Source organism: Nomascus leucogenys, chromosome 19 (genome assembly GCF_006542625.1).
Source record: "Nomascus leucogenys isolate Asia chromosome 19, Asia_NLE_v1, whole genome shotgun sequence".
Taxonomy (NCBI): domain Eukaryota; kingdom Metazoa; phylum Chordata; class Mammalia; order Primates; family Hylobatidae; genus Nomascus; species Nomascus leucogenys.
The window spans coordinates 14909377-14922761 of NC_044399.1; the positions used below are offsets into that span (position 1 = coordinate 14909377).

Consider the following 13385-nt stretch of genomic DNA (forward strand, 5'->3'; position numbering starts at 1 on the left):
CATTCAATAGTCATTAACCATCATTTCATGTATGTACTATATTCACAGCACTTTATTAGGAGATATGTGTTAGTCTTGTTATTTTAAAAAAATTGTCACAGGATACTATGACATCTGCAAACAGAATAATACCCTCCAAATTGGTCACCAGAAGGCCCTCCAGTATGGGTGACAATGACTCATCAGTAGGGAGAAAAGAATGCCAGACTTCTTTACCTGATGACACTCCCCAGTTAAAAATGGGAATTAGAAAACTTCTGGAGACCCTGAATTTCCTGTTGCACCATCAGGTGGGGCAGAGAGCACAAAAGGAACAAGGCCCAAGGGAAGCAGGAATGACCCAGGGTTAGCAAGAGAATAAAGTACCAAAGCCATCAGTTAAAGCACGTAGAGCACAAAGAGGTCCCAGGGAAGAACCCTTCTGCCAACAGGATTGTCATACAATTTATCACACTGTTTTGCAACATTGTTCTAAATGAAGGCAGGTGACTGTGCTTTCTGTGCTCTAAGAAAACAGCAGTTTCTGAAGATGGGGACTAGGTATATACCGACATAAGATTAAGTTGGCATCCTATGTGATCTAAACCACTGGTGACCTAAAATTATTCACTCAGTTACTTTTTATTTTTAGCCTTACTGATAAGCCATAAAATTACTGTGAAACCAAGGGTCAAGAATAATTAGAAGACAACAGATAATCCATGCAATCAAATTCAGAAAGAAAAATGGCAACACCGAAAACATATTTTCATACTTTACTCAATCACAGTCCATCTGCACGTTACAGCAAGCTTTTCACAGTCAAACTTTGAATCATCAAATAACCTAACTAAACTTAGATACTTACAAGCAAGCAAATTGCCAGGATACTACAGTAACAGCTTTTCTTTTCTTCTTTTTTTTTTTTTTTTTTTTTTTGAGACAGAGTCTCACTCTGTCACCAGGCTGGAGTGCAGTGGCGCAATCTTGGCACATGATGATTTAAGACTGACAATATAAAACACAAAAATAGCCCATAATTCAGAAGTTTCCCAGCTTTCATAATCATAAAATGTGTCTGAATTGAAAGCGGTTAATCAAATGTTGGTTAAATGCCAAGGCAAAAGTTCTGCCAATGGGATCTCAAAACAGAGCAGACAATAGGTCAACTTGGCATAACTTACTATTGCTTTGCAAAATTTAATATAGCTTGAACTCTAAAATCTAAAATTCTATCTACCCTTCTATGTACTTAATTTGTGGTTCCTAAGTCACTCATTCATTCAAAAAAATACTTCCTGAGCTACTGGTTTGTACTAGGCACTGTTCTTAGTACTGCAGCTACATTCGTGAGCAAGAGGCAAAGTCCTTCTTTATGGATCTTACATTCACTCATGCATTTATTCATTCATTCAACAAGTATTTAATGACTGCCTACAACACTCCAGGCAATACTCTAATTGCAGGAGATAAGGATGGAAACAAAACACACAAAATCGCTAACCATTGGAGCTGCTATTTCAGAAGGAGAAACAGACAATAAATAAGATAAACAAGTAAAACACAAATTAATTAGATTACTATATAATAAATGCTAGGAAGAAAATAAAGCAGAGAAGGAAGATTTAAAATGAGAGTAGAATTTTAAATAGGAAGGCCAAGGAAGATCATATAAAGTAGAGAAGACAAATAACCATGTAACATATTAGGAGTAAGTGCTATGAAGAGAAATAGAATATTGGCAAAAAGGGAGGGCAAAGTGAAGCTTATATGAAAAATGTGATCAGGGAAGACCTTTATGAAGAGATATGCTGAGTAGAGATTCAGAATGAAGTAAAAGACCCAGTCACAGGATGACATGGGAGAAGGGCACACTAAATTAAAAAGACCCAGGGCAGGAGCAGGCTTGGCAAGGTCAAGGAACAGCCAGAGGCCTGTGTGGCAGGAGTAGAGACAGCAAGGGGCTCTATGCAATCCTCCTAACAGCTGGCTGAAGACTGCACAGCGAGACAGGCGTTTGGGGAGCCATACACTTAAGAGTCTAGTGACTTGTTTCAATTCAAGTCACTAATTGACTTGAAATCAATTCAACAGATTATGAAAAAGTCATTATTACTTGCAAAATGTAGGTAGGGGAGTCAAAGAAAAGAGCAGAATGAAACAGGCTGAGCCACTGAGCAATGTACACTCTCATAGAAGAATAAGGCACATACATAGAAAGTTAACGGCCATCCAAGGCAGTCAGGGGATGTCAAGGTCATTTTATTAGTTTTCAGCACTGCTATTGAGGAGAAAAAAGAAAAGAGCAAAATGAGCTGCAATTACTTATTTAGGGTTTAAGTTTTCTTTCTTCCTCAGTTTGAAAGCATGATGCTGTACCAGGAAGTACTACTGCTTTGTAAAGCACCCCTGATCACTCGTGCTGAAGAGGAGCTGTGCTCTACTCATCCTCAATCCCTACCACAGCTCCAGGCACATTAGAGTTGCCCAGCCAACGGTGTGTGGAAAGTGGAGGAAAGCGCTCATGCACCAATAAATAGGACACTGCTCATCTGAACTAATGCTTCCAAGTGATCTGAAAATGAATATCAAGTATTCAAAGAACCCTCACAACGGAAATAATTTCTAGAAGTATATCTTACTGCTCTACTTGCCATTTAGAGTAAAGCTTCAATTAGAATAAAAGAGTTCCATCCTTAATGATGGGTTGAAACAGCAGTTGAATCCTTCAGGACCTCGGTAAACACAGACCTGGGCTTCTTCCAGGTTAGCAAGTGAAAGTCCATCTGCACTCCCTGCAGGATACTTCATAATCTTTTTTTTAAGTGACACAAGAGGGCCTAATTTATGCAGTCAGCAAACATTTTCAGTATACTCACTATACAAGCGCCACCCTAACTGGGATCTGAACATAAGGAAGAGATGGTCTCTGTCTTTAAGAGTTACTCTGATATTTATTAAAGAAGGAAATGAGGGAAAAAGGCAGAAATAAGTATGACTAAAACACAATGTAAAAAGTGTTACACTATGAAAATAAACGAAGAATTATAAGAGTATAGGGAAAGGAGTACCTTACAGAAATCCTCCTAGAAGAGGTTACGCCTGAAGCACAACTGTGATTTTGCTTTATAGTAACTATGATATGGTTTAGATGTTTGTTCCCTCTAAATCTCCCACTCCTACGTGATTCCCAATGCTGGAGGTGGGGTTTGGGTCAGAGGCAACTGGATCATGAGGGCAGTTCCCTCATTAGTGGTTCAGCACCATCCCCTTGGTGATGAGTGAGTTGTCACTCAGTTCTGGTTGTTTAAGAGTCTGGGACCTCCCCCTTCTCTCTCTTGCTTCCCTCTCACCATGTGAGAGCGCTTGCTCCCCCTTCACCTTCCGCCATGACTGGAAACTTCCTGAGGCTCTCACCAGAAGCAGATGCCAGCACTATGCTTCTTGTACAGTCTGCGCAACTGTGAGCCAATTACACCTTTTCTCTTTATAAATTACCCAGCCTCAGGTATTTCTCTGTGGCATCACAAACAGACTAATACAAACCTAAATTGCGAAAGGACAGAGATATTATTGTAACCTACTGTTCATTCTCACTATTTACAACTATAGGAAAAAAAATAGTGTGAAAGACTTTCTTGAGAACAAAGGTTAATTTTAAAAAACTCTATTTTTTCCAAATGTGTTTAAAAACAAGCACAACTTAAGAAGTCATAAAAAATCAGTCTCTTCAAAGTTTGTCTAAACAACATATCCCCAAACAATGATTCAAAATAACATTATATTGTTTTAATTATACTCTGCTGCAATAGGGTATGACTAAATTATGGATCACAATTTAAACTGGTTCTAGTGGAGGCCCTATAAAAGAACCACAGGGCATTCAAAGAAAGTGTGGCATTGGGTACTGTGCAACTCTTTTGCGAATCAACTTTCAAATTTCAGATTAAAATAAAATGCTTATCTAAGCAATCATCAGAAAACACTGACAATAAATGCACCCAAATCTGAGGAGATGGGGGAGGCCCTTCAGGGTAGTATGGCCTAGACAAATGTATCCAAATTGAAGGAGAAACTGCCTTCAAAAAAACCGTTAAGAGACAGTAGCCCTTTTCTCTATACTAACAATTTACAGTAAGAAAGGTCATTTCCATTCAGATTAGATTCATTCTGCAAAGAGAGAAAGAACCATAGATATAATTATATTCTGAAAACATGCATAAAATATATTTATAAAATATCATTTACATTATCCCTCACTATACAGATCTAAAATTATTTGAAAATGAAAAAAGTATCCTGAGTTTTTTTCCTTTTTCTTTTTTTGAGACAGAGTCTCATTCTGTCACCCAGGCTGGAGTGCAGTGGCGGGACAGCTCACTGCAAGTTCTGCCTTCTGGGTTCAAACCATTCTCCTGCCTCAGCCTCCCGACTAGCTGGGACTATAGGTGCCCACCACCACGCCCGGCTAACTTTTTGTATTTTTAGTAGAGACGGGGTTTCACCGTGTTAGCCAGGATGGTCTCGATCTCCTGAGCTTGTGATCCGCCCGCCTCAGCATCCCAAAGTGCTGGGATTACAGGTGTGAGCCACTGCCTTTTTATCAGATTTTTCTTGATTTTTATCAGAACAAAGAGTTACTTCTGAAGGACTAACAGTAATGTAAACTAAGGAGTTTATAATATATTCTCGGTGCTTACTGACCTACAACTTTAAGTAAATATAGGTTCAAATTCTGGCTGCACGTATATAGATTTCAGCATGCTACTAAACTTCTGTAAATCTCAGCTTCCTGTAATAACGGGATAATACCAAAATTATGTGAAGACCAGAAATAAGTAAGTGCCAAATACATAGTAATTACTCTATACATGTTGACCATCATCATTAATACCCATGCCTAGAAATAGGATATTGAGTGGAGGCAGCAAGGGAGGAATGAGGAAGCCAAATGATCCCCTAATTTGAATAACATCTCTTAGCACTGTAAGTTTCCAGTAGCTGAAATTAGTAAAAATGATTTCAGTCAGAATTATCTTAACAGTGTACTACAAGGTACTTTACAGTATACTATAGTTAACAAGCAGATATTATAATTATCAATTCTGGTGTTACCAAAAATATGCAAAGTGAGTAAGCAAGACAGGGACTGCCAACCCATTTTAAAGATGAGTAACTCAAATACAGAAAAAATAAACCATGTAGTTAATCACTGAGCCACACTTACTAGTGGGCTAGCTCACTGCACGTAAAAGTTCACACAAATGGATGCGTCATCTTACTCTTTTGCCTTCTGCCTCTATTCAGTAACTGACCTAAGCAAGGTATGCTAGGCCCTCTTTTCTCCCAGGTGCCATTCAGGCCTGGGGCAAATGGCCTACCTGTTTTTGAGCTATGCAGTGAGACAAATGTACTCGACCTCTCCTTTATTCTCAAGAACAGATGTTCTGGCCTCTGGAAGACTACCAGGTGGTAATACAGAGACTCAATGGTTCCGACGTAGGCTTTGACGCTATATCATATGCTGCAACCCAATTATCAAATCACCGTGAATTAAGAGGAGGAGAATTAGTCTAGTGGTAAAGCAATATTTTGATTTTCCATTTGTCTTTGTGCCTGTGGAATTTCCTACGAAGAAAGGGTTGCTGAGCAAAGGAGGATGCGTATTCCTGGGTTTCTGGGTCTTCCCACCTAATACTGTCAAAAACACACTTCAATTTTTAAAAGATACAACTAACTCAGACATATATTATCCTAAAAACTGTTCTAAACCTGAAAACAGTACATACTGAATACACAGAAGTAAAATCAGGAGGCTTTCAAAAAAAGGAAAAATTTGTGCTCGTTAAGATAATCCTGTTACACTGGAAACATTTTGACTTCGGGACCATTTATAATAACTTAATTTTTTATCAGGAAAAAAGTTTAAATATATTACATTAAAATTATTTTTTTTAATTTTAAGGTGTTCGGCATGACAAAAAAATTATCAATATATAAAAAGAAGGTAAAATTCTGTTAACATAGTCACATACCAAGCTTCGGGCAGCAAAACAGAATATTCATGTGGAGAAGTGGTCTCTGGAAAGTTGGAGAGAATCGCAAGGCGATGAGGAAGCAGGTCGGAACCATGGTAAGTAAACAGAATTTCTAGGGCTTGTACATTACTTTCCTGTACAAAAGGCAAGTGGTAAGTTTCTAATGTAAATCTAAGAAATAAAAGAGTGATTTTATATGACAACATTCAAAAACTAACTTTTTTATGCAGCTCTGATATGAAGCACTTTGAAATGACCCTGGTTTTTCCCAGCCTATATCCTGTTTCTCAATCTAAGGCTATGAAAATTATTTATTTTTAAAACTCGGAATGATGGATATTAAATTAAAATTTTCTCTACACTTATCAATATTGAAACAAAAAAGAAAATGTAATATATGCACACAATAACATTAACTTCACAGCTCAAAGATTCAGAGAGTGTTAATAACCATAATTATTTTATTTACAAAAAGCAAATTACCTGAGCATAAGTTCTTGCTGAGAGGACAATATTCTGATTTCTGAATTTCTTAAAGAATTCAGCATCATATCTCTGTTCAGATGCATGAGGCACTCCTAGGATTTCCTGAGGGGAAACAGTGATTTAATGAAAAGGCTTTTAAATATGGGTGACAAGAAAATATTAAAAACCTTTACAACTCTGCCTGCCTAAATAAATAAGGCCTGAATTAATTAATTTCAACCATCAATTGTTAACTGAAGTACTACATTTGCATTCTTGCCTTTATTTTGAAAAGGGCTATATTTAATAAATGTTATTTTTTTTAATCCAGAAGTAAATGAAATAGGCAGTAAAAATTAAGTTAATCACAGTAGGACAACCAAAATCGGGTAAAAATAAGCAACAGTTATACATGACAATGTATTATGAGCACCTGAAGCTCTATAGATGAACTTTAATTTTACCACTGCTAGGGTGACCTATGTCAAATGCAGACGGAACCATTCATTCATTCAACAAATATTTACTGAGTGCCACTCACCACGTGCTAAGGGAGCTGTGATAGGCACTGTGATACACTGAACAATACACTTTTCCCACCCTCTAAGTAGCTTAAAATCTAGTAGGAAAGACCAGGAACAGGTGAGGGGTAATAGTAAGGTGCCACAACTAGTTCTGGGAGGACACAGAAGTGGCCCACAAGCTGAAACATAAAAGACAATGAGAAGTTAGCCATGGAATTGCAAGTGTGGGTCTCCCCACTACAACATATGACTTAGGGCTCATGTCCGCCATGTTTAATACTGAATCCCAGATTCCTAGCACACTGCCTGTCAGTATTCTTCTGACTGTATTTATAAATAGCCAATAAATTGACTGAATTAATTTACTGAGACAGGAAAGAGAAGAATGAGATGTGGAGGAGGTGAGGGAGGGAGGGAGGAAGGAGAGCTGAGAAGTTCACTTGTAGATGGGTTAAGTTGGCAACTATGGCATGTCTAAAAGGAGCTATGCAGTGAACAGGTGAATACACAGGTCAGGAGTTCTCGACTAAGATGTGAGTTAGAGATATATGGCATAGGGCTATTAATACAGAAGTATTATTCCAAGGGAGATTAAATAGAATGAGTTTGAAAGAGCCTTGAGGAACAACATTATTTAAAGGATGAACAAGGAAAAGGGAACCTGCATCTGAAAAGTAGATGGAGAACAGTCAGAGAAGTAAAGGGAAAAAGAATTTAATGCATACTCATGGAAACCAAAAGAAGAAAAGTATTTCACAGATGTTCTAGCCAGGCGCGGTGGCTCACGCCTGTAATCCCAACACTTTGGCAGGCTGAAGTGGGAGGATCGCTTGAGCCCAAGAGTTTGAGAACAGTTTGGGCAAGATGGCAAGACCTCACCTCTACAAAAAAAAAAAAATTAGCTGGGCATGGTGCCACATATCTGTAGTCCCAACTACTTGGAGACTGAGATGGGAGGACAGCTTGAGCCTAGAAAGTCAAGAGTGCAGTGAGCTATCATTGTGCCACTACACTCCAGCCTGGGCAACAGAGCAAGACCCTGTTTCACAAAAAGAGCTCTCCGTTCCTTGACTCCTCATGCATGACAATTATTTCCTTTATTTCATCTCAGTTACACATCCTGTCACGAAACCCTGGATCTCTATCATCATCAAAAGACACTGTATGAAACACTTCAATGTCTAGCCCCGACTCTGTGATCACCACTCCTAATCTTCCTACTCGCATACTAAGTGGCATTTCAACTACTCCTCAACCTCACAGAGGCATCAAATCCACTCACTCTACTTCTTTGTTCGCTTTCATTTCCACTCAAAGTCCCTCACTCCTTCTAATCAGCTTAAAGTGCCTGGTCCAAGGCTATAAAAGGGCTTCTTAATCTCTGGCCTCTTTCCCTTTATCGCACTCATCCAGCAAATCATCCCCTAACCAGTCAAACCCAGCTATGATCCCTGAACACAAGCTATGAAGTCACTGAAGATATGTCACAAAATCAAGCTGACAGTTCCCATTTTAATTTCAAAACCTCAACCTTGCTTGGATCCTCATTCAAATGAACCAAATGCAAAAAAAAAAAAAAAAAAAAAAAAAGCACCAGGAAAATCTGAAGAAAGATGAAGTGAGTATCAGACGTTATTAGGGAATTACTATTAATTTTGTTAGAAATAATCATATCATTGTGGTTATAGTTTTTTAAGTCCTTCTTAGACATACATACCTAAAAATTTATGGGTGAAATAAGATATATGGGCTTTGCTTTAAAATATTTAGTGAAAAAGAGAAGGCAAGATTAGAAACACGGAGAATAAAAGACATACAACTGGCACGTGCTGAAAATGGTTGGTGCTGAGCAATGGGCACATCGGACTCATCACACCACTCTTCTCTATACCTCTTTGAGTAACTGAAGTTTTTTATAATAAAAAGCTAAAAAATTGATAAACTCAAGACAACACAATTCAAACAGATAATTACTGCTGTTCATCAACACTACTACATTTCCCTAAGAAGTTTTATTTCCTCGTTTTTGTTAGGAACTTTTCCACAACTTTCATTCTTTCCAGACTTGCAACACACTATTTCTCAGCCCCTACTCTCAGCTGAAAACCTTGCCTTTTTTGGACACTATTAGATGAGAAATTCCTCATTTTTCCAATCCACCAAAACTACAAACCTACCTACATCTATAATAAGATTTTCCTTCCTCCCAGTTACAGCAGAAAGAAACATATCTCTGCTCCTAAAAAGCCTCAAAATCCCACCCATGCCCTGGATCCCATTTCTGCTCCACTTGTATAATCATGCAAGTATCCCCTCTTTCTTCTGTTCCATAAAGTCCTTCTCACCCTCTACTAGTTCATTCCCATTAATATAAAAACAATACTTCTTCCTTCTATTCTAAACACCTGCTCTAGATACCACCATCTTCTCTGCCCCTCTTCACAGTAAAACTTCTTGAAAGGGCTGCCCCCAGCCACAGTCTCCTCTCCTCTCCTTCACTTTTTGTTATTTCCTAAACTTGCCCAACCTCTGACAAAAATTCAGTTCAACTACACACGGCAGGAGACCTTTCCAAACATGACCACAAACTATTCTAACCATACTTCCCACCTTTGTTCTGTGCCACCCCTCACGCTCCCCATCCTGTACCCTGACTAGCTTACTTACTCAACAGCATGACACTTGCTTTCATGCCACTGGGCCTTTACATGGCACACTGATTATCAGCATGGGCTACTCATCAGAGAGACCTGGTTATGAGCCCTTGCTTCCTATTTATTTGGACAAATTACTTACCTTCTCTAAGACACAGTTTTCATATCCATAAAATGGAGAAGATGATAGTACCCATCTCATATGACAATGGCTGACAAATAGTTAAGTCCTCAAAAAAATGTGTTGGTATTTCTTAAGCGTATTATCCTACCTACCGGTTCTTGCAACAAATATTTACTGAACTCTTCAATGAGCCAGGAACCATTCAGAGCTCAGAGACACAGCTGCAAACAAGACAAATCTCTAACTGTATGGAGACTCCATTCTAACGTCCCCCTTATGGTACTCCCTAGCCCCTGAAATCTGCCTTCCTTTTGTGAAAGGCTAGCTATTACTTCCTATGTGGAGTCTTCTCGGACATCCCCAGGAAGAATTTGACATTTTTCTTCATTATGTTCCCTCATCAACTCTCCATACCTTTCTTATCAGCATTTAATGCGTATACAATGTGAACTCCATGGACACCACTCCTTGTTCCTTTCTCTACCTCTAGCGATGGCACAATATCTTGCGTTTAGGAGGCACTCATGTCAAATTTAAATGAATTCATTTTTATCTCATTTATCACAGTATTAATAAAAGAAGCCATGTCCTGTGATTAAAATGCAATGCCTATCTCTACTACTATCTAATGGTTAGCTATTATATCTGAATATTTTCATTACTAAGTTTTAACAGTGAAATTCATCAAATTCACCTACTTTTCAAGAACTTTGCTGAATTCCCTAAAAAAAGTAAGCTCAAAAAATACTTTAAATGTTACTGTTACAGTATAATAATAAATATGCTTACTACTGTCATATAGGGAATAGCAATTTAAAAACTAAAAAATAATGAAAAAAATTAACTGGATAGTCAAACTGAACATTTTAGGCACTTTTTAAAAAAGATATCATTAGAGAAACTAAGGCTAAGTATAAAAATAATAAATTGTATCTGTACAGGCTTCTGCAATTCACAACTGTCTTTAATATATTACCTCAAAACATCACAGAACTCAGGCATATCAACATGATGTGTTTTAAAGTAAGGTGATCATCCAATAGCCAAACTAATTGTATCTATAAATAAAACTACTAAGAATGTTTCGTAACTTGTTTGCAATGATAAGTGGTAATGATATAGTCATTACCAATGTTTATTTAATAACCACAGCCCTCTTTCAGTATTTTGTTTAAAAACATTTCAATTATATTAGCAGGGTGGGGGACTCGAAGGCTTTTGGATTTGCGTGCATGGTCAGACGTTCTTGGGACGAGCATCACATTATCAGATGTGACATAGAGTGCCTACTGTGTGCCAGTGCCAAGAGCCGAGAGGCATACACACAAAAGGGAGGCAGAACACAGACTAAGAAAGTAACCTCCAAGGGAAGTCAAACTTCAATAATGAAAAACTTACCTTAAAATCTGGAGAACTTCAGCTATAAGGGTCATGTGAAAAAGCAATCTAACCTACGTATATTTACTGAAATGTGGCTGACTTCCACTTCCACTTTCAACAATATCTAAGCTGGTCTTAAACTACAGAGTGCTACTGAAATGCCCAACATGAGGACATCTACGTTTGTGTCCCTGAAGACCCAAATGTGAAGTATACTGTTTTTAAGCTCAAATAATCTAACTTCAGCCCTAATTAGGATCAAAGGTGAATCAACTAAATTCAACCCACTAACAAATAATTAAAATAGGCCAGGCGTAGTGGCTCACACCTGTAATCCTAGCATTTCGGGAGGCCGAGGCAGGTGGATTGCTTGAGTCTAGGAATTCAAAACCAGACTGGGCAACATGGCAAAACCTTGTCTCTAAAAAAATGCAAAAATTAGCCATGTGTGGTGGCATGTGCCTGTAGTTCCAGCTACTCAGGAGGCTAAGGGATGAGAATCGCCTGAACCCAGGAGGCAGAGGTTGCAGTGAGCTGAGATTGCGCCACTGCACTCCAGCCTGGACGACAGAGTGAGATCCTATCTCAAAAAAAAAAAATCATTAAAATAAAACAAGTCAGAAACATTCACATTAAAACCTAGTATATACTGAAATCTGGTATGGAAAAAAGTTATGTGCCATTATCTTAAAATCAAAATATAAAAGTAAATGAAAAAGATTATAAATCTAGAAAACACAAATGCACTGAAATGGCTAAGGCACTTCTATTCCTTAGTCTAACAAAACAAATTCTGGTTTTCACAATCTCTAATTTTTACCAAAACTAGTATATAAGAGAACCTGCTTCTATAAGAAATTAATTTTTCCCAGAAAAATAGTTCTAAAGACCAAGAATATCCAATATTAGGGCAGCCACAGCATTTATAATAACAGATCAAATGAACATAATTGGTTTGATAAAAATTATTCATTACCTCATATGTTGCAAGTCGATCTAAGTAGGTTAATAATTTCCGTCTACAACGGCAAAGTTCCTTTTGTTCCAGTGTCAACCTGTTTTGAATAACTATATTAGGCCACTTATATTTACACAGAATTATTTCTCTAGGAGTTATAATGAAAATGATTAATATTCCGTTGAGCCCAAAACTCATGAAACAGTTCAGAAAAGCACAAGGGTAAGATAATAGTAAGTACATTTGATCTAAGTTGCTAAAATAATTTGGACTAATTATTACTAGTAAGAAACACACTGAAATGACTAGATGTTTTAAAGAAACTATCAAACGAACAGTAACAAATCATTTACTTGGAAAAGTTCACTAATTTCAGTAGTTCTTGTCTCTTCTTGAGCTCCTTTTCCTTTTTATTTTTGGCAGGCTCTTCATCAGGTGGTGAAAGCTCTTCATAGGAGATATTGTCAATGTCTATTTCACCAGGTAATGTAAATCTGCAAGTATAAAAGAATAAATATATTTTCATCATTTTTAAAAACTTCATGTTGTGAAAAGCTTTCTCCTATTTTGACTGATTTATTTATTGATTTCCACAAAAACAGAAGCAAGTATTTGAAAAAAACTTTTGCCATTGTAAACAAAGTGATCATTCATTATATCTATAGATGGGCAAAAAGTCATCAGTAATAATCACAAATAGAAATCTAAAAATCAAGAAAGTGAAAACTATTTAGGAAGAGATTTGGGGTTACATTCACTCATTGTAAAGCAGCCTATGCAGAAAATGTCCACAGTTTGCTATTTGAATCACTTCTACTTAAGGTCTTCAAATGGTAATAAGTGTCAGTCTCATTTTCATTATTTACTTCTCAGATATACTCTCATATTTATATTTTTTAAAAAGTTCCAAATGCCTGATGAGCAATGACTTCAGATAAGAAAGTATTGAACAAAAGCAACTGCTTCAGTACAAAATAACTTAAATAAAGAAAAGTTTACCCAGTCCAATGTCTCAGTACAAAAGTTTTCACAAAGTCACCTTTACTTTGAATCCAGTTATTTCTGTAACCAACCTGCCATCATCTGCTCCTTTCCCTATTGCTAAAAGAGCCTCCAGGTCTGTGCCTTTTAATCCATACTGAAGCAGTTCTTTCACAGCATCCACATTTTCAGGAACTCTTTCCAAACACTCATGGAGAACCCAGGATCGCTTCTTTATTTTACTCTGCATACAAAGGAAGAAACAGAGGAATTACAGAATCC

At 37.4% G+C, this 13385-nt stretch overlaps 1 protein-coding gene across 1 annotated transcript in view; it reads right to left on the bottom strand.

Annotated features, from left to right (window-relative positions):
* The window catches only part of NBAS (NBAS subunit of NRZ tethering complex), a 388298-nt gene that overhangs the window by 280053 nt on the left and 94860 nt on the right, over window positions 1-13385 (bottom strand). Inside the window, exons 17-21 of the mRNA XM_030800558.1 lie at window positions 13196-13347; window positions 12476-12616; window positions 12141-12219; window positions 6501-6605; window positions 6015-6151 (exon numbers count right to left, since the gene is read on the bottom strand). Coding sequence (XP_030656418.1) covers window positions 6015-6151; window positions 6501-6605; window positions 12141-12219; window positions 12476-12616; window positions 13196-13347 — 614 coding nt within the window. The remainder of the gene's footprint in view (window positions 1-6014; window positions 6152-6500; window positions 6606-12140; window positions 12220-12475; window positions 12617-13195; window positions 13348-13385) is intronic.